At 41.4% G+C, this 22714-nt stretch overlaps 1 protein-coding gene and 1 long non-coding RNA gene across 3 annotated transcripts in view; one reads left to right on the forward strand and one right to left on the reverse strand.

Moving 5' to 3' along the window:
- The window catches only part of USP45 (ubiquitin specific peptidase 45), an 879557-nt gene that overhangs the window by 227479 nt on the left and 629364 nt on the right, over positions 1-22714 (reverse strand). For both annotated transcript variants that reach the window (XM_053710569.1, XM_053710568.1), the window contains exon 13: positions 11586-11711. In XM_053710569.1, the coding sequence (XP_053566544.1) occupies positions 11586-11711 (126 nt within the window). The remainder of the gene's footprint in view (positions 1-11585; positions 11712-22714) is intronic.
- Positions 438-734, forward strand: LOC128656586 (uncharacterized). The gene is made up of 2 exons (XR_008402033.1): positions 438-542; positions 623-734. It is a non-coding gene; the product is annotated as an uncharacterized LOC128656586 (long non-coding RNA).

Here is a 22714-nt window from a genome sequence, read left to right on the forward strand (position 1 = left end):
TCATTCTTTGAACAAGATCATCCTATTTTAACATCACTGGAAGACTTCTTCAAAGAAATGGCAATTCTTTATCAAGATATTAACACTCAGCTTACTGCAGAGACTAAAATGAGGTCTCTTAAACAAGGGAAAAAGCAGGTGGAGGCATATTTAAGTGAGTTCAAGCAATACAGTAAAGATACTGAGTGGAGCGATATTGCCCTTAGGAATCAGTACCGTCTAGGTCTAAATGATGCCCTTAAAGATGAACTCGCTCGCATAGAGCTTCCTAGGTCCTTGGAAGGACTAATCACACTAAGCATTCAGATTGATAGAAGGTTGAGAGAACGCAAATCAGAAAAACAAGGTATGGATACTATCACAAGACCCTCTTCTACTTACCAAAAACCTACAGTCACTCAAACCTATGGATTTGGGATTCACTAGAGGCCCTTTACAACCAGAAGAAAGGAATCGCAGACGCATAAACAACCTCTGCATGTATTGTGCTTCAAATGCACATACTGTAAGAGAGTGTCCTATCTTACAAAGGCAGAAGAAACGTAAGTCATTCAGAAAAACTACATGCTTAACCACTAATGTTAACCAAGTTGCTTACTGCTCTTTATCTCTTACCTTACAGTGGGATCTACACCAGCAAATCAGTGAAGCCATCATCGACTCTGGGGCACATTCTTCCTATATTGATTCTGTTTTTGTCACTATAAATAAAATACCCACTGTGTTGAAAGCAAGACCTGTGTCCATTAGAGTTATTTTTTTTTTTTTAAATGATTTTTTTTATTGAGGTTAGTTTCACATTACAGTACAACTGTGATACATCGAAATATGCATGAACACAACACATTATGCACATAAAAAGGAAAACACATAAGGTCTATTCTGTTTCATCACAGGATAATCCAATCAAATAAGAAATGAACATAACCTCTTTTTTTTTTTTTTTGTCTCAATATAGAACAAAATAAAGTGTAGAAATACAGGCATATGAAAATAGACTAAAGAGCAGTCTAAATTGTTGACAATAATGCAAATATTAATATCCATCTTAAAACTGAACAATCTGTCAAGTGAGACCAACCAGAAAGTAGTTAGAGAGAACTAGAAGGAGAAGGGGGTGAGAGAGAGGTGTGAAAAGAAAAGAGGACAGGAAAGAATGGTTGATCTTAAACTTCCAATAGAGTACAGAAAAATATTACATTTAGTCAAATATATGTTAGTACAGATAAGTTGGCAAATAGAAATTGCGGTATGTTCGAGAGAAACCGCGTTAATCGTCTTCCCTGATAGGGGAAGCACATTAAGGTGAAGGGAGAGAAAACAAAAAAAAGGGAGGCTTGAGTTTGTTTTTAGGGGGGGGGGGGGAGGGAGGTTGTTGGCAACTGTAGAGTAGTGAACTGTTAAAAGCTAATCAGGCAATGGGGATTGTCAATCGTGCGACTGTTTGTCCACGGAGTGTTAGAAGTGACTGAAGGGAAGTGGGTAGAGTAACGGCCTGGTAGCCTGTCTGATGAAAAGGTGGTGTATCTTTTGGGGTTATGTGACAGTGACATTAGAGAGCTTACAGTTTACTTATATAAAAAAAACAACAGTGCAATACATAAAACAGGAACCAGAACAACAAACAATTTAAAACAACAATACTGAGACAGATGATCAGGTATATTTCTCGGTGTAGACCTTACAGAGTAAGTTGAGGAGATATGATTGCGGTGTCCTATTATGGGTAATGAGTTCATCTGATGAACTATTCTAGGCGAGTGTGTTTCTGGTCTTGCTGTTGTGGGTGTGTGTTGGGTAACTGAAGATGTAGAACTGTGGTAAAGTACTCAGATGTATAAGGGAAGGTGTTCTGTTAATAATTAATTTATCAGAGTGGTCTATTCTAGGCGTATGATCCGCTAGACTAGTTGCTTTAAGTATGTAATGGGCAGCTGAGGTTGTATTGTTGTGGTGTAACGCTCTAATGAATGGGGTGAGGAGTGCTACCAACACCTAAGAGACCAAGACACTAAATGAGGGGGTGTGCTATAAGGGTACTCCAAGTGTTGCATACTTAGGGGTTACTTGTCTAATGTGTCTGTCTAAGTCCCTGGAAAACTGTGTGTAGGGAGTGTGCTGCAGCCGGGCCCTCGCTGAGCACATGGTGCCTGCAAATCAGTGTAACCTTGTTAGGAGGCAGAAAAGGTTGTGTGTGGGGTCTATGGATGTTTGAGAGCTAATTGTGGTAGGAATGAGACTTTAGTGTTCCAGAGAAAAAGCAATGATAACTATTGGTAAGCAATAAGACCTCTATGTAATAAAATGTAGACAGCAATCACTAGAACATAAATACTGTATATTGTAAAGGAGCAAAACAAGTGAAAGATACTTATCGTCTAAAGGTCATCAAAATCAGCATGCCAGCAACTAGAGTCCCAATATTGTGTGACCACCTGTTATCTGTGTGAGCTAAAAAAAGGAAAAAGAAAGTAACTTCACATAGCAAATGTCCAGGAAGAGTAAGCTACATCTTAGGGTTTGTAATGCACTTCCTAGGGAGCTGGTGATCCAGATCTATGTCTCTGCGTAAAGGTCGGCCATTTCTGGCTCTCAAATTGGTTCTGAAGGCCAAGCCTTCGTGTTGTAGGGGTAGTCCAGTCTCCCTCCTCGGAGGTAACTAAGTTGTTCCGTCTGTCTTCAGGAGCGGAGGAGCCCCCCCATTCTGCTGCTGTGCTTCTCAACTGGGATTGGCTGGTGTGCGGTTTGTCCTTTTGTAAGGGATATAGATTCCAGTGCTTGAGTAGTTCATACCCTCTGTTAGGGGTCTGTATGGTAAACATCTGATTGTTCCGGAAGATGAGTAGCTTTATGGGGTAGCCCCACCTGTACCTGATCTCGTTTTTTCTTAAAATGGATGTGACTTCGGTAAAAGTTTTTCTTTTCTGTAAAGTTCTTGCGGAGAGATCAGGAAAAATTTGTAGTTTTTTAAATTTTTCTGGGAGGGAGGGTTTCTGAAAATGAGCTCTTTGGATTCTCTCTTTGTAAGTGAAGTAGTGAAGCCGGACAATTGTGTCTCTAGGCTGGTCATCTGGTAGACCTTTGGGCTTAAGAGACCGGTGTGCCCGGTCCATCATGGCTTCAGTCTCCGTGGCGGGGGGAGCTAGTACATGAAACAGTTCTTTTAAGTATGGCTGTAGATCGCCAGCAGAGACGGACTCAGGGATACCCCGGATCCTGAGGTTATTCCTCCGAGATCTATCTTCCAAGTCCGCTATTTTGTCATCTACAACATCTAGGTAGTCTGCAAGGCGTTGTGTGTAAGAAAGCAGGTTAGAATGTTCCACAGCGGCATCCTCCTGCTTTCTTTCCAGAGTGTCAATTCTTTCATTTGTTGAAGAGATCTCTTTCTTGAGCTCAGCTGTTGAGGCCGCCATTTGGGCAGTGAATGAAGCGTGATGCTTGTCCAGTAGTGACTTAAGTGAGTCCATGATGAATGAGGGAGTGACTGCCTCAGGTGAGGCTTGTTGGATGTTCTGGATAGCCGCCAGTGTCAGATCCGAAGTGTCAGACCCAGGGGAGTCTGGGGGTTCAATGTCACCTTGTGAGAGCCCTCCAGGGGGCCCAAAGTGATCCATCACAGTCTTTTTTGGTATAAAAGGTTGTTTGCTTTTCTTCCCTCTGGCTGATTGTGACATGGTGAGGGGAAGACAAGGCTGGGTTTTTTGCAGAAGGAGGCTTTGAGAGGTTAGAGGTCAGGTATGGCAGGGCAGCCCCACTTCAGAACAGCAAGGGGTCACTGTGTGGTAGACAGGCTTAAGTGGCCTATGCGTGCCTATTCCATTTTAGACAGATGTGTATCTTAGAGAAAATGAGAAAGTCACTGGCGTGGAAAAATCTGGAAGTGTACAGAGTAAGTTAGGGGCACTCTCCCTAGGGAAATTGCCACCTCTGGGCCAGGCCGGAAAAAGGGTGGTGGATATGACCTGCTACATCAAAGTGCAGCAGGAAAGGGGACAGGAGAGTGTGCTTCAGTTATGAATGAAAAGCAGGATATACTGCGGCTCCTAAGCAGCTACAGTTGGTGTGAAACAGTCTTACTTTATGCTAGAACCAATGCTGCAATTGGTGGGTATGCAGAATACTTTCATTCATGGCCTGGAGGTAATATTGTGGTGTAAGCCTGGGAGCCCCTGAGTTGTTGTGGGTAGCTGCTTAACCCCTAGTGTAATCACTATCCCGGCTGGGGAGCTGTTGGTGGTGAAAAGGCAAATAGTAGTTGCTGCACCGTTAGCTTACAGGCCCCTTTATAGAGTTCAGGTTGGTAAAAGATTGGTAAGCTGATAGTAGTTGTACTATGTTAGGAGATAAGTACCTATACTGAGAAGAGTCTTTGCGAGTGCCTGTGCTGTAGTTTCTTCTAACACTCTTAGCGCAACTGTAAGGAAGACCGCGCTGACAGGCTGCAGTGCTTATGTTGCTGAAGGTTAAAGATGGCGGTTTCGCGCCACTCAGTGGGGACGGAGTATCAGCATGGAGTGGAGCCCAGCTAGTGTATGTTAGCTCAAATTAGGTAAGTCACAGTCAGTTTCCAAATCCCCTTAGGCTCTAATGTTTGTAAGTAGCTTAGAATTAAATAGGCAGTGTAATCCTCTGCCGATCGGGCTGCAAGTACTTACAGGGAGGAGATTTACTGGGCGCCACGTGGAAGCTGCTCATCTATGGGGTCTTAAGGTGTTCGGAATCCTTGCCGGCTTCTCAGAGTATCGAGGGAGAGCAGGCTCCGGGAAGGGCAGTAGTCCTCTTCGGTTCAGAGCTCCAGTCCGGCACCACTTCTGTGGAGTGTGTGTAGATGCGGGGAGTTCCGCTGCGGTACAGCTCTATCAAGGCCGGATATGGATGGGCGATCAAACTTCCAGTGCCACTAAGTCCGGAGACCCTGCAATCGCGGCTGAGCAGCACAGTAGGTTACTGGTTGTTAGAGTTACGGGCATATGGTACAGGAAAGGCGGCCCGGGGCAGGTCTGATCCTCCTGCAGCAAAGGTAGTGCCAGTAATTCAGTAACTTCTTCTGTCGACGTGCTGGTACTTCAAAAAGGTAATTCTGTGACCCTACCAAGGATAAGGGATCAGAGCTGGTGAGGAATAGCTGAGTATTGAAGTAATCTATCTGGTAAATTTAGCTTTTTGGCTAACTAGAACTCGGAGCTCTAGCTAGGTGCGACCGGCCAGTATGGTGGTTGGCTCCACCCCCGTCCATTAGAGTTATTGATGGTAATACAATTAGTTCCGGTCCTATTACACACCAAACTATTCCCATCAAGGTTTCCACGTCAAGTGCACACACTGAATTCATATCCTTTGATGTGATAAATTCTCCCATGTTTCCCCTGGTGCTTGGTCTACAATGGTTACAGACGCATCAACCCACCATACATTGGGATCGCCTCGAAGTCGAATTCCTCTCAGATTATTGCAAGAACACCTGTTTTCATCACTCCTTGATCTGTTCTATAAATCCTACTGGAAGAATTATTCCTTCTGACTATCAAGATTTTTAAGATGTATTCAGTGAAAAGGAAGCAGAGTCCCTTCCTCCACATCGCCCGTACGACTGTCCTATTCAACTACTTCCAGGAGCTTCCATTCCTTACGGGCACATATACCCTCTATCACAGCCTGAACTAGATCACCTCAAAACTTACCTTTCAGAGAATTTAAGGAAAGGGTTTATACAACCCTCTTCTTCCCCTGCTGGGGCCGGCATTTTTTTCGTCAGAAATAAGGACAACTCCCTACGCCCTATAATTGATTATAGGGAACTTAATAAACGGACTGTCAAGAACCGCTATCCCTTACCTCTAATTCCAGAACTCATCGAACGTCTCAGTCAAGCCACCATATACACTAAATTAGACCTACGTGGAGCCTATAATCTCGTCAGGATCCGAAATGGAGACGAGTGGCTCACCGCCTTCAGAACAAGATATGGGCTCTACGAGTATAAGGTGATGCCTTTCGGGCTCTGTAATGCCCCGGCAACGTTCCAATATCTAATAAACGATATATTCCGTGATCTCCTTGACATCTGTGTAGTTGTATATTTGGACGACATTCTGATATACTCTACTAACATCATTGAACATATAAAACACGTCCGTTGGGTGCTCTCTCGCCTTAGACAACACCGACTTTTTGCCAAATTGGAAAAATGCATCTTCCACACCTCTGTTATTACATTCCTGGGTTATACTATCACTCCCACAGGAATTCAGATGGATGATTCAAAAGTGCAAACTATTAAAAACTGGCCCATACCTTCCACCAAAAAGGACCTGCAAAAATTCCTCGGTTTCTCCAATTACTATAGGAAATTCATCAAGAATTATTCCTCTCTTACTAAGCCTTTAACTTCTCTTACAAGTGTCAAAACTACTTTCCACTGGACACCTCAAACACAGGCAATTTTCGAACACCTTAAGGATGTTTTCACTAAAGCACCGATTCTTAAGTTTCCAGACCCTGATTCCCATTATGTACTTGAAGTTGACGCCTCCAACTACGCTCTAGGGTCCATTCTGTCTCAACGTAAAACTCCAGAAGATCCACTCCACCCTGTTGCCTTCTTTTCACGAGTAATGACACCAGCCGAATATAACTACCCTGTAGGCGAAAAGGAGTAGTTAGTGATCAAGGTCTCATTAGAACACTGGAGACATCTCCTAGAGGGCAGTAAATTTCCGATACTAATATATACGGACCACAAAAATCTGGAATACCTTCTGACTAACCGTACCTTATCCTCTAGACAGCTAAGATGGAGTTTATTCCTATCAAGGTTTGATTTCCATATAACCTACAGACCAGGGAGTAAGAACGGGAAAGCGGATGCCTTGTCCAGAAAAGATACCAATCCTCATCATTCCGATACTCCTGGTACAGTCATTCCAGCTGAGCAATTCATTACACTATCTCCTACTTATCCTGAAGTCCTTAAACTCCTACAACAGAAAGATACTTCCATCACTAAGCTTAAACTCACACTGGGACAAGATGGTCTCTATTACCACCAAGGACGTCTTTATGTACCACCTTCCCTTCGAGACAATTTGTTAAAAGAACATCATGACTCACCGATGGCAGGACATCTTGGAATCCACAAAACCTTTGATCTTCTTTCACGTACGTACTGGTGGCCTGCTATCAGAACTTCTGTGCAAAGATATGTTCAATCTTGCCACATATGTACAGTTTCCAAGACTGAAAAAAGACCTCCTTTCGGATTACTCTTACCATTACAGATACCTGACCGACCGTGGCAAACCATAGGAATGGATTTCATCGTCGAACTTCCATTGTCACTTGGTTACAATACCATACTTGTTGTTGTTGATCATCTTACCAAGATGGCCCATTTCCTCCCATATCATAAGCTCCCAACTTCATCAGAACTTGCAGTTCTTTTCTTGAATAACATCGTCAAATTACACGGTCTCCCAGATTCCATTGTAACTGATAGAGGTAGTCAATTCACCTCTCGTTTCTGGAAAAAATTATGTGACACTATGCAAGTAGAACTCCGATTCTCCTCCTCATTTCACCCCCAATCAAATGGCCAAACAGAGAGAATAAACCAATGGCTCGAACAGTATATTCGTTCATATTGTTCCAACCACCAAGACCAGTGGGCTAATACCCTTGCTATGGCTGAATATGCATACAATTCTACAAGTTCCACTACTTCCAAGACACCATTTTTTGCGAATTATGCTTTTCACCCTTCCTTCCAACTTCACCCTCGGACAGATTCAAACTGTCCCAAGGTTGATGACCTCACTAAGGATCTCCAGGATCTTTTCATAGAACTCAAGAGGCATATAGCTGATGCTCAGGCTCATCAGAGACGTTACTATAACCTCCGAAGACGTCAACCACCTTCCTATAAAATAGGTGATCTGGTCTGGCTGTCGACCAAGAATATAAAACTGAAAACCCCCAGCAAGAAACTTAGTGCTGTCTTCATTGGTCCTTATCCTATCACAAAGATTGTGAACCAAAATGCTGTTACCTTGGATCTGCCTTCTACTTTTCGACTTCATCCCACCTTCCATGTCTCTTTGTTAAAACCTCATTGCGAAACTAGACAGGTGGCCAGCCAGATTCCTCCTCTCATCTTACAGGATTCGGACACGGAATACGAAGTTGATGCCATCCTGGACTCCCGTATTTACCGTGGAACTCTTCAATACTTAATCCGTTGGAAGGGATTCTCTGAGGAGAATGACTCTTGGGAACCTTCCTCGAATGTTCATGCTCCCAAATTGGTATCCCTGTTTCACAGGAGGAATCCAGAACGACCTAGATTCGTAGCTGCGGGGCACCTACCCTGAGGTGGGGAGTATGTCATGGATTTCCTTATTCCTTTCTGTCCCTTTAATTTTTACCTGTGCTCACACCTAGCAAGGTTATTTAAAGCCTGGACACGCCTCCCTCCCTGCTTCAGTATTGTTTCCAGTTTAGCATACAGCTTCACAGACCTGCTGCAGGGATTTACCTCTCTATGCTCAAGTCTAACTATCTGAAGGTATTTAAACCTTTTCTAATACGGAGCCTACTAGAGCAACTGAAAGAGACTTATATGCTAAGTCTGAACATTTCCTAATTTGGATTAACAAACACCGCTGCTGCATTATTTTCCTGCTTAATTGCCTCTGGCAGATCAAGTGTTTTCCAAACCGCAACTGCAGTCTCATCCTATATAAGTTGTGAACTTTATAACTTTGTACAGACGCTTAACTTACATTGGACGACACTCACAGGATACCTCCTCATATTCCTCTTCACACGCTTCAGGAGTAGCGTGATAAACTTCAGACTGAACTTTTGTGAGTAACGCTACAGCACAGCACTTAATACCTGCTCCACCCATCTGCCTGTCAGCTCTCACAAACAGCACAGCTATCAGCGTGTATCACACTTCAATTGACTAACAGCCTGCTGCATCTGTACTGACCTAACGCTCCTCCTGTGTGCTCAGTGACTATCAGGAAAAGTGTATCCCATCCACGGTGCGTTTGGTTAACAACTGCTGTGCAACCTGATTCAGAAATACTGATCAGGAATTTAAATCAAATAGTAACTTTCAGCTGCCATACAGACAGATACAATGTAACTTCCTCATTGTATCTTAAAGTAAGGCATACAATCATATATTTTCCGCAGTTGAGATCCACAACCACAATCAGCTCATTACATTAATACTATGTTACAAGCTCGTAAATCTGTCTCTAGGAAGATTTATTATAGAGTTTGGAAGGCTTACATTTCATGGTGTTCTTCTCATAAATTTTCCTGGCATTCTTTTAGAATTCCTAGAATTTTGCAGTTTCTTCAGGATGGTCTGGATAAGGGTTTGTCTGCAAGTTCCTTGAAAGGACAAATCTCCGCTCTTTCTGTTTTATTTCACAGAAAAATTGCTATACTTCCTGATATACACTGTTTTGTACAGGCTTTAGTTCGTATTAAGCCTGTCATTAAGTCAATTTCTCCTCCTTGGAGTCTTAATTTGGTTCTGAGGGCTTTACAGGCTCCTCCATTTGAACCTATGCATTCTTTGGACATTAAACTACTTTCCTGGAAAGTGTTGTTCCTTTTGGCTATCTCTATTGCTAGAAGAGTTTCTGAGCTATCTGCTCTTTCTTGTGAGTCTCCTTTTCTGATTTTTCATCAGGATAAGGCAGTTTTGCGGACTTCTTTTCAATTTTTATCTAAGGTTGTGAATTCTAACAACATTAGTAGAGAAATTGTTGTCCCTTCTTTATGTCCTAATCCTAAAAATTCTTTGGAGAGATCCTTACATTCTTTGGATGTGGTAAGAGCTTTGAAATATTATGTGGAAGCTACTAAAATTTTCAGGAAGACTTCTAGTCTATTTGTTTTATTTTCTGGTCCTAGGAAAGGTCAGAAAGCTTCTGCTGTTTCCTTGGCTTCTTGGTTGAAACTTTTGATTCATCAAGCTTATTTGGAGTCGGGTCAAACCCCGCCTCAGAGAATTACAGCTCATTCTACTAGATCAGTCTCTACTTCATGGGCTTTTAAAAATGAAGCTTCAGTCGATCAGATTTGCAAAGCTGCCACTTGGTCCTCTTTGCATACATTTACTAAATTCTACCATTTTGATGTATTTGCTTCTTCGGAAGCAGTTTTTGGTAGAAAAGTTCTTCAGGCAGCTGTTTCAGTTTGATTCTTCTGCTTTTGATTTAAGTTTTTCTCTTTTCAAAGTGAAAATAACTTATTTTTTGGGTTGTGGATTATTTTTTCAGCGTAATATGGCTGTTTTTATTTTATTCCCTCCCTCTCTAGTGACTCTTGAGTGGAAGACTCCACATCTTGGGTATTGATATCCCATATGTCACTAGCTCATGGACTCTTGCCAATTACATGAAAGAAAACATAATTTATGTAAGAACTTACCTGATAAATTCATTTCTTTCATATTGGCAAGAGTCCATGAGGCCCACCCTTTTTATGGTGGTTATGATTTTTTGTATAAAGCACAATTATTTCCAAATTTCCTTTGTTGATGCTTTCTACTCCTTTCTTTATCACCCCACTGCTTGGCTATTCGTTAAACTGAATTGTGGGTGTGGTGAGGGGTGTATTTATAGGCATTTTGAGGTTTGGGAAACTTTGCCCCTCCTGGTAGGATTGTATATCCCATATGTCACTAGCTCATGGACTCTTGCCAATATGAAAGAAATGAATTTATCAGGTAAGTTCTTACACAAATTATGTTTTTTCACATTTGAAATAAAATTGTATGATCTGCACTTGTAGAATATATATAGTTTCATGTCACTTAGAATAGCTAGAAATCTTCCAGAAGTCTTAGGGACTCAACCATTTCCCCTATATACAACTTCCACTTTATGATGGAATCAGCTTACACATAGCCAAGTCAGAACTTATTTAGAAATAGAAGCGTTGTTTATGGTGGCTTGAGTTTGCACACAGCCAAACTACAACCTCTTTGGAGAGAACAAAAAGAACCATCCTTAACAAACACTCAGAAAACAGCCCAGGCTTCATATATAGATATAGAAAACAAAATATGCATTAACGTGGCATTGTAACAGGTTCCTGTACAAACCACCCATACTATACACAACTGATACATAAAAGATTCAGTTTATTAGTAATAATAGCAGAAAATCATCAGTGTATCTGGACTTGTTGGCACAGGCTTTCAATAGAAAATGATAAATACATTTCCATTACTAATTCTAAAGTGCCAAAACTTGCACCATGGCCAAATAATTGCCCATGTAAAACAATAATGCTGATGCACACAGCCCTGTGCCATGTTGCGATGCTACAATTCATCTGGTTTAGAAAATGCTTCTCTACCAGTGAGCTCAACAACGCACAGTTCTAGTCCCATTTAGCATGACTAGCAGACATATAGTAAGAAAGTATTAATTGTTCCTTACTTCTTCAGTCATTATTCACATTAGAACAATTTTCAAAAATAATTAAAATATAGATAAAAGGATCACATCAAGCACACACAAAAACTAACAAACTGAGAACATAATGAAATATCTTACGTTATTTTTGGTTAGTTGCTGCCTCCTCTTCATTGGCTGATTATTATTGCAATTCCAGTGAGGGGTTTCCTTCTCTGTCACATCTTTATCTTTGTTTCCTCTTCCAATGGCCACAGGTTTAGAAACCTTTAAAAAGAAAACTGGATTTATATCACCAACATTTTCTATCTTTAGAATAGAATTAAATAGACCCATAGCATTAACTGTACTATCCTCTGCCCTAAATTTGTCCCCCACCCATTTATGCGTAAAGTAATTTTTGATGGCACCGATAATCCTCACACATAAAAACATATGAATAATGCAGCTTGTTAGCTACTGAATTAGTATTATAACCACATATTAATGAAGCACCAACATGCCCCACAGCGCTGTGATAATAATAGGTGCATAATTACAGCATTATTATTATTTACTATGTATAGTGCTGACAAATTATGTCACATTGGAACATGGCCATGGGGGCATATTTATCAAGCTCCGTAAGGAGCTTGAGGCCCCTTGTTTCCATGAAGCAGCGGTCTAAAGACTCCATAACTTGTCTGCCTGCACTGAGGCGGCGGACAGAAATCAACCCGATCAAATTGATTGACACCCCTTGCCCCTTGCTAGCAGCCAATTGGCCGCGAATCTGCAGGGGTGCGGCATTGCACCAGCAGTTCACAAGAACTGCTGGTGCAATGATAAATGCCGATAGCGATGTGCAGCGGACGTGATACGCTACTTCGTATCATGTCCGCTCGCACACTGATACATATGCCCCATGGTCTCATCTGGTATATACAACCTTTATGCTATGTGATCTAAAGGACAAGGGACGTATAACTGAGCCTTGGCGAGTCTCAACAGAGTGGTAAAAGGACAGATTATTTATTAAAGAAGGATACACTAAAGGTACTGTTAGAGAGGTAGAAGCAATATACTGTATATATATGATTGGAAAACAAAGTTGTTATTAAAGTTTAAAAAGTAGTTATGCTTAACAGAGACAGAGGACAGTGAGTGGGTTAGGAGCACATGGACTTAAGGGACATTAAACACTAAATAAATGCTAGATAGAATGATGTGTTCAAATAAAAGATTTATTTGAGAATAACATGTAGATGTAGTTTTTTTAAGTTTCATTGGCTGTTTAAATAATGACAAAATAAGTGTAAAGTTTTAGGGCCAGATCACAAGTGGAGCACTAAATATTGTTTTAATAAAAGCGATATTTGCGTTCCACTTTGTAATACCAGCGCACGCTAATGTGCGCTGGTATTACAAGTTCACGTCGCTGGGAAGCATTGTGTTCTGATGCTGTCATACACAGCATCAGAACTTTAGTGCCAGAGAAGGGGGTATGTAGCGCAGGAAACTTATATAAGAATCTATATGAATATATACATATACAGTATATGTACAGTTGTGCTCATAAGAGAATATGAGATGATGAATGATAACACAAAAACTTTTCTTTCACTCATGGTTAGTGTTTGGCTGAAGCCATTTATTATCAACTGTGTTTACTCTTTTTTTAAATCATAATGACAACAGGAACTACCCAAATGACCCTGATCAAAAGTTTGCATACCCTGGTGATTTTGGCCTGATAACATGCACACAAGTTGACACAAAGGGGTTTGAATGGCTATTAAAGGTAACCATCCTCATCTGTAATCTGTTTGCTTGTAATTAGTGTGTGTGTATAAAAGGTCAATGAGTTTCTGGACTCCTGACAGACCCTTGCATCTTTCATCCAGTGCTGCACTGATGTTTCTGGATTCTGAGTCATGGGGAAAGAAAAAGAATTGTCAAAGGATCTGTGGGAAAAGGTAGTTGAACTGTATAAAACAGGAAAGGGATATAAAGAGATATACAAGGAATTGAGAATGCAAATCAACAATGTTCAAACTCTAATCAAGAAGTGGAAAGTGAGGCGTTCTGTTTGATAACATACTGCATTCATCTTGCCATCAATTCTGACCAAATTTCATGTGCCTTTGTAGCTCACACATCCCCAAAACATCAGCGATCCACCTCCGTGTTTCACAGTAGGAATGGTGTACCTTTCTTCATAGGCCTTGTTGACTCCTCTCCAAATGTAGCGTTTATGTTTGTGGTCAAAAAGCTCAATTTTGGTCTCATCACTCCAAATGACTTTGTGCCAGAAGGTTTGAGGCTTGTCTCTGTGCTGTTTGGCATATTGTAAGCGGGATACTTTGTGGCATTTGCGTAGTAATGGCTTTCTTCTAGCGACTCGACCATGCAGCCCATCTTTCTTCAAGTGCCTCCTTATTGTGCATTTGAAACAGCCACATCACATGTCCTGTATTTCACCTGAAGTTATTTGTGGGTTTGTCTTTGCATCCCGAACAATTTTCCTGGCAGTTGTGGCTGAAATTTTAGTTGGTCTACCTGACGGTGGTTTGGTTTCAACAGAACCCCTCATTTTCCACTTCTTTATTAGAGTTTGAACACTGCTGATTTGCATTCTCAATTGCTTGGATATCTTTTTATATCCCTTTCCTGTTTTATACAGTTCAAGAACCTTTTCTTGCAGATCCTTTGAATATTGTTTTGCTTTCCCCATGACTCAGAAGAATCCAGAATCATCATTGCAGCACTGGATGAAAGATGCAAGGGTCTGTCAGGAGTCCAGAAACTCTTTGACCTTTTATACACACACACTAATTACAAGAAAACAGATCACAGGTGAGGATGGTTACCTTTAATAGCCATTCAAACCCCTTTGTGTCAACTTGTGTGCATGTTATCAGGCCAAAATCACTAGGGTATGTAAACTTTTGATCAGGGTCATTTGGGTAGTTTCTGTTGTCATTATGATTTAAAAAGAGTAAACACAGTTTATTGATAATAAATGGCTTCAGCCAAACACTAACCATGAGTGAAAGAAAAGTTTTTGTTTTATCATTCATATTCTCTGAAAAATGGCCAAGAAATCATACATTCTGTCAGGGTAAGTAAACTTATGAGCACAACTGTATGTGTTAATATTTGTATACACATATTAACACACATATATATATATATGTATATAAGCATATACATATATATTTACAGGGAACACACAGTTGCCATAGACCGCAATGTAAAGGCACTTTTCAGTGCCATTTTTTATTTCCACATTTAACCCCATAAAACTGCTTCATGCAGTTTTCTATTTAAAAAAAGCTGTGCACCCGACTCCCACCAACTTTAACCCCAAAATACTGCCTAGTGCAGTTATTTTCTTAAAAAATAAAGATGCTTCAATCTTTATTTTTTAATAAACTACACTAGACAGTATTTTTGGGCAGATTTATAAAATTAACCAGAGATCTGTAATGGCTGATTAATTATCGCGAGCCCGCAAACGGGCATAATTTAGTGCTCCACTTGTAATCTAGCCCTTATTGTCTATAAAACAATAGGAGCTGCCAATTTGTTAGGTTACCTTCTCTGTTGTGGCCAATTAGGGACAGTTATAAAATAGGTCTCTACAGTGTGCAGCTAATGGCTGTGTGTAATACAACAGCGTGCTGCACTTCCATTTCTAACAGGAACTGAAAAGCTCACAATTTCAAAATAAAATTACAGGAAAAAGTGACAAAATAAATAATGAAAGTATATTGCAGAAGTTATTTTATATATTCAATTTATCAATTTATATTAAAATCTCAAAGTGCTTAATATCCCTTTAAAACACTGAATATATATGTAAGACAAGGAAGTAAAAAATCAATTTTCATGATTCAGACAACTTTCCAATTTACTTCTATTTTTGGAACTTAGCTATTTTTCATGAGAGCATATATAGATAGGCATACCAATATAACGCTTGTAAATGTAATAATAGAAGTAATTAAAATTTGAACACTCTGAAGAATTAAAGTTTAATATTAACTTCTTTGTCCCTTTAAAAAGGAAACATTTACTGCAGGTATTCCATTGTGTTACAAAAATAAACACTGATACAGAAGGAAAATAACCCCCTTTCTCCCAAGGAAGCTTACTATTTATGTAGTGATTAGGTTGTTAGAAACAAAATATGAGGGAATTGTTTCTCTGACGATAATCTGAGGATATGCAGGACTGGATTATTTATTTTGTTCACAGGAGGGGTATGAAAAGATAAAAAAAGGGGTTCTCAGTGGTTGTATGATTAGCAGGTGAAAAATGAGTCTTCAGAACACCTTTAATCAAATACAATAATAAAAGGAAGTGCCAAAGGCTGGTTACAGCACAAAAAACTTAAATTATGCTTACCTGATAATTTTCTTTTATTCAGATGGAAAGAGTCCACAGATGCATTTATTACTTTTAGGAATTTAGAACCTGGCCACCAGATGGAGACAAAGACACCCCAGCCAAAGGTTTAAATACGCCTCCCACTTCCGTCATCCCCCAGTCATTCTGCAGAGGAACAAGGAACAGTAGAAGAAACATCAGGGTGAAAAGGTGCCAGAAGAACAAAAATAACAGATGCCCCACAGAAAAAATACAGGCGGGGAGCTGTGGACTCTTTCATAAATGGAAAGAGTCCACAGCTGCAATCATTACTTTTGGGAAAGCAATACCCAAGCTATAGAGGACACTGAATGCAAAAACGGGAGGGTACAAGAGGCTGCCCATTTTTAGGGCACCTGGCCTGAAAACCACTACCCAACAAAATCCTGCTTCCTCCGAAGCCGAGAACAACTTTGAAAAAAAGGAAAAGTCCCAAGGGCACTGATCCGCAGATAGTCCACAGCCTTGCTAGAGACCGCAGGAACAAGACTCGACTGAATCAACAGCCTCCAAGAGACACCGTCCCCAGCAGTCGATCTCCAGCTAGCAAAAGGAACGCCAGAAAAAAAACTTTAAAAGGGCACAACGAGTCCTAAATAAAAACACAGAGCAAAAACCCAAGACACCGGGTCAGGCTAACAGAGACCCAACCAGTCTTATAGAAACAAGGGGAGGCAACGTCCAGACCCCAGAAATACAGAAACCACGGGATAAGGCCGGGAGTGTCAAAACAGAGAGATGATCTTCCCCTAACACAGTGCAACCGCACTCTAGAAAGCAACTGAAGACGAAGGTAGCCAAGTCGCAAAAAGTTAGCTCAGAATACCGAAATATTCAGAACGAAATCTCGTGCAGCCAGCTCAGATAGGTCTGACGAACAACATCTGAAGCAAAAACACTGCACGCTGCAGTCATCTAAAAATAACTCTGAAACTTAAATACTTGCAGGGCAAGTAGAAAGCAGCTGAAGATAGGATTCTACAGATTGCTAACTATCCACTAACCAGCAGATAACGTTGCAGGCTATCTAAGAGCCGCCAGTCCTTCCCACAAATCTTGAATGTGGAGAAAGGAGAAACCTCAAAAAGGCTTACTGTACCTCGAATGCTCCGAGGACTAAATAGCAGAGCAACAGCCAGCCCATCCACAAGAATTAGAATCCCTAGAGACGGATGGCTCAGTGAGCACCCGATTCCCCGATTCCGAGAAACAGAGCACTCTAAAACGGCATTCGGAACAAAATTGATGGACATGTATCACCCGGGTCAATTTAAATTCTTCGCAAGAAGTAGAGTCTGAATCAGAAACATCCGTCTCCAAGAATACTCCATAACTGGGACACTGCCGCTTCCAGAGAACCAGACACCAGCGGACCAGGATTTCTCTGTCGCCACACGGTCAGGAAATTGGAAATGGGGTCACAAGGTAAACCGTGCAGTACATGCAAAAAGCGCACCCGACCGAAAAAATGCAGCGTCACTAGACATAGGCCGTTATGTTCCAAAATAGCCATGAGCCGAAGCAACACTACACAGTAGCAGACAGAATCACATAACAAACATGATAATAAACCCCCTGTTCAATAATCCCCCTCAGGAGATATTAACCCTTGATTCCTAGATACAAAAAGCAGCCTCACTGAGACTCTATGTTAAAGTTATCCCCGAAAGGTTGTAGTCCCTCTTGGATAAACTTTTTAAATTACAATACATCCATAAAACGATCATACCGAAATCTACGCCGTGAAACAGGAACACGGCCCTTCAAGTGTGACAGATAGTAGCGTCGCCTCTGCCATGGATTTGAGAGAAGAAAGCAGGCAGCGAAACTCGTCAACGCTGATTGCTTGTGGAGCTGTTAATATGAGTCGGGATGGTTTCGCAGAAACACTCTCCCTGCATCTCAGGACTCTAACTTTCACCCGCTCTCTCACTGGGAGGCTGACAGGACTACTTAAAACTCCAGTCCCATGCTGAAGAGTACTACCCTCCATAAGAGACTATCGAAAACTTCTGACACTTCTCTGCCAAGCTCCTGGGACGAAAGGCAAAGAATGACTGGGGGATGAGGGAAGTGGGAGGAGTATTTAAGCCTTTGGCTGAGGTGTCTTTGCCTCCTCCTGGTGGCCAGGTTCTAAATTCCCAAAAGTAATGAATGCAGCTGTGGACTCTTTTCATTTATGAAGAAAACTTTGTTGGTAAGCACAGGAGGATGTGAGTGTAGAAGAGGAATATGTCATGAATACAGAGGGAATACGGCTATTTTAAACTAAAACTTTAAGGGGAAGAGTGAGAATTTTGAATTTTATGCTGCTGGGTATGGCGAACACTAGCAGAGTGGAGCAGTCAATACAGAATGATGGGTGAGATGGAGGATTCTGATGGTGGCATTTAAATGAATTGAAGAGGGGAAGGAAGGAGTGGATTGTAAAGATGTTTCACAGATCGCTGTGGTAGGATTAAGTGGATAGAAAGTGATAGAAAGTAGAGTCAAGTAAGTCTTTAAAACAGTGGACCTGAGAGGTTGATGAAAAGCAACAACAATAATTGTATTTCCAAGGGATAGAGATCAGGACTAGCTCTGACTTTACTGGTAAACCATCCAGAGGCAGATGATCTGTTTGAAATAGGGCAGAAAGAGATATTTTGAGGGATGAAAGATAGATTTGGGTGTTATCAGCACATAGATGGTATTGAAAGTGAAACAATTTGATTTGCCTGCTTGGGCAAATAGAAATATTAGTCACTTGGAGTAGAGTCTAACAAGCTTAACTGCATAATCTTAACCCTAAAGATCCCAAGTAAACAACTGCCTATTGGGGTTCAGACTAGCAAACTGCTTAGGACTCAAACGTGAGCTATCTCAGCAAATAGAAGCAATATAGGAGAAGTACTACAACAGAATTATAAATGCATTGTAAGATAAGACATGAACCAACAGAAATATCAATAACATTCAATTTGCACAGTTATGTTTATTACTAGGCTAAAGTTATTCAACTAGAACAATTTTTCATATATAAGCTTCCCTATCTCTGCTCTTCCAGAATTTCTGGGTATACTGTAAACAAACACCTTAACTAGACTTACTCATTGTAAGGCCCTCATCAAATAAATCTTTTTCTTAAAGGGATAGAAAGGTCAAAATTAAAATGTACATGGGTTTCATTATTAAAAATAAGCATTTTTGGCAATGACAAAAATGTTTTTAGCAAAAGTTATTGCTGTTTTTTCTGCTGCATAAGTACATATGCTGTGAGAGCTTGTGCACCAGTACAAGCTCAGATGGTGTGTACTGTTGACTCCCAGAGAAGGCATGGCGTTTAAATACTGGTGCATATGCCCTCACAGCACCACCCCCAACCACCTCCAGCAAAGACAAGACTGAGGTACCTATAAGGTTGGAGGGGTTTTATAGAGCTCTTGGGGTTTGGGAATCTTTGCCTCCTCCTAGTGGTAGGGAAGAGTAATTCCCAGGAGTAATGGATCGTGGATGGCAGGGTGATAATCTAGGAATGGATGAGTTTGTTTCCTATATGAATAATAATACATATAATTTAAAATTTACAAAACAAACTTCGCAGACATCAATAGAATTTTTAGATTTATTACATTTTAGTACTGAAAATCCCAAGAAAGAGAAAACTATTTGTGTCAAAAATTATAGAAAACCAACGGAAAGGAATGGATATATTGAAGCCACCAGCGCACACATAAAGTGTTGGATTAATAACGTACCATATAGTCAGTTTTTAAGGATAAGAAGAAATTGCACATATACACAAAATTATGAAGAAGAAGCTGACATTTTGGAGAGTAAATTTATAGCTAAAGGGTATGATAGAAATAAAATAAAGGAAGCAAGGAAAAAAGCCAGTACAAAGGATAGAAAATTATTAATTTTTCCGAAAAAGGTTGGACCCCCAAAAAAGATCCATAAGAATGATTGTATAAGATTCACAACTACATTCAATGAGGGAGCAGGGGCAATAAAAAACAGAATTTATGTTTACCTGATAAATTACTTTCTCCAACGGTGTGTCCGGTCCACGGCGTCATCCTTACTTGTGGGATATTCTCTTCCCCAACAGGAAATGGCAAAGAGCCCAGCAAAGCTGGTCACATGATCCCTCCTAGGCTCCGCCTACCCCAGTCATTCGACCGACGTTAAGGAGGAATATTTGCATAGGAGAAACCATATGATACCGTGGTGACTGTAGTTAAAGAAAATAAATTATCAGACCTGATTAAAAAACCAGGGCGGGCCGTGGACCGGACACACCGTTGGAGAAAGTAATTTATCAGGTAAACATAAATTCTGTTTTCTCCAACATAGGTGTGTCCGGTCCACGGCGTCATCCTTACTTGTGGGAACCAATACCAAAGCTTTAGGACACGGATGAAGGGAGGGAGCAAATCAGGTCACCTAAATGGAAGGCACCACGGCTTGCAAAACCTTTCTCCCAAAAACAGCCTCAGAAGAAGCAAAAGTATCAAACTTGTAAAATTTGGTAAAAGTGTGCAGTGAAGACCAAGTCGCTGCCCTACATATCTGATCAACAGAAGCCTCGTTCTTGAAGGCCCATGTGGAAGCCACAGCCCTAGTGGAATGAGCTGTGATTCTTTCAGGAGGCTGCCGTCCGGCAGTCTCGTAAGCCAATCTGATGATGCTTTTAATCCAAAAAGAGAGAGAGGTAGAAGTTGCTTTTTGACCTCTCCTTTTACCAGAATAAACAACAAACAAGGAAGATGTTTGTCTAAAATCCTTTGTAGCATCTAAATAGAATTTTAGAGCGCGAACAACATCCAAATTGTGCAACAAACGTTCCTTCTTCGAAACTGGTTTCGGACACAAAGAAGGCACGACTATCTCCTGGTTAATGTTTTTGTTAGAAACAACTTTTGGAAGAAAACCAGGTTTAGTACGTAAAACCACCTTATCTGCATGGAACACCAGATAAGGAGGAGAACACTGCAGAGCAGATAATTCTGAAACTCTTCTGGCAGAAGAAATTGCAACCAAAAACAAAACTTTCCAAGATAATAACTTAATATCAACAGAATGTAAGGGTTCAAACGGAACCCCCTGAAGAACTGAAAGAACTAAGTTGAGACTCCAAGGAGGAGTCAAAGGTTTGTAAACAGGCTTGATTCTAACCAGAGCCTGAACAAAGGCTTGAACATCTGGCACAGCTGCCAGCTTTTTGTGAAGTAACACAGACAAGGCAGAAATCTGTCCCTTCAAGGAACTTGCAGATAATCCTTTCTCCAATCCTTCTTGGAGAAAGGATAGAATCTTAGGAATCTTTACCTTGTCCCAGGGGAATCCTTTAGATTCACACCAACAGATATATTTTTTCCATATTTTGTGGTAAATTTTTCTAGTTACAGGCTTTCTGGCCTGAACAAGAGTATCAATAACAGAATCTGAGAACCCTCTTTTTGATAAAATCAAGCGTTCAATCTCCAAGCAGTCAGCTGGAGTGAGACCAGATTCGGATGTTCGAACGGACCTTGAACAAGAAGGTCTCGTCTCAAAGGTAGCTTCCATGGTGGAGCCGATGACATATTCACCAGATCTGCATACCAAGTCCTGCGTGGCCACGCAGGAGCTATCAAGATCACCGACGCCCTCTCCTGATGGATCCTGGCTACCAGCCTGGGGATGAGAGGAAACGGCGGGAATACATAAGCTAGTTTGAAGGTCCAAGGTGCTACTAGTGCATCTACTAGAGTCGCCTTGGGATCCCTGGATCTGGACCCGTAGCAAGGAACCTTGAAGTTCTGACGAGAGGCCATCAGATCCATGTCTGGAATGCCCCACAGTTGAGTGATTTGGGCAAAGATTTCCGGATGGAGTTCCCACTCCCCCGGATGCAATGTCTGACGACTCAGAAAATCGCTTCCCAATTTTCCACTCCTGGGATGTGGATTGCAGACAGGTGGCAGGAGCGAGTCTCCGCCCATTGAATGATTTTGGTCACTTCTTCCATCGCCAGGGAACTCCTTGTTCCCCCCTGATGGTTGATGTACGCAACAGTCGTCATGTTGTCTGATTGAAACCGTATGAACTTGGCCTTCGCTAGCTGAGGCCAAGCCTTGAGAGCATTGAATATCGCTCTCAGTTCCAGAATATTTATCGGTAGAAGAGATTCTTCCCGAGACCAAAGACCCTGAGCTTTCAGGGATCCCCAGACCGCGCCCCAGCCCATCAGACTGGCGTCGGTCGTGACAATGACCCACTCTGGTCTGCGGAAGGTCATCCCTTGTGACAGGTTGTCCAGGGACAGCCACCAACGGAGTGAGTCTCTGGTCCTCTGATTTACTTGTACCTTCGGAGACAAGTCTGTATAGTCCCCATTCCACTGACTGAGCATGCACAGTTGTAATGGTCTTAGATGAATGCGCGCAAAAGGAACTATGTCCATTGCCGCTACCATCAAACCTATTACTTCCATGCACTGCGCTATGGAAGTAAGAGGAACGGAATGAAGTGTCCGACAAGAGTTTAGAAGTTTTGTTTTTCTGGCCTCTGTCAGAAAAATCCTCATTTCTAAGGAGTCTATTATTGTTCCCAAGAAGGGAACCCTTGTCGACGGAGATAGAGAACTCTTTTCCACGTTCACTTTCCATCCGTGAGATCTGAGAAAGGCCAGGACTATGTCCGTGTGAGCCTTCGCTTGAGGAAGGGACGACGCTTGAATCAGAATGTCGTCCAAGTAAGGTACTACTGCAATGCCCCTTGGTCTTAGCACCGCTAGAAGGGACCCTAGTACCTTTGTGAAAATCCTTGGAGCAGTGGCTAATCCGAAAGGAAGCGCCACGAACTGGTAATGCTTGTCCAGGAATGCGAACCTTAGG

This window comes from Bombina bombina, chromosome 4 (assembly GCF_027579735.1).
Source record: "Bombina bombina isolate aBomBom1 chromosome 4, aBomBom1.pri, whole genome shotgun sequence".
Classification (NCBI taxonomy): Eukaryota; Metazoa; Chordata; class Amphibia; order Anura; family Bombinatoridae; genus Bombina; species Bombina bombina.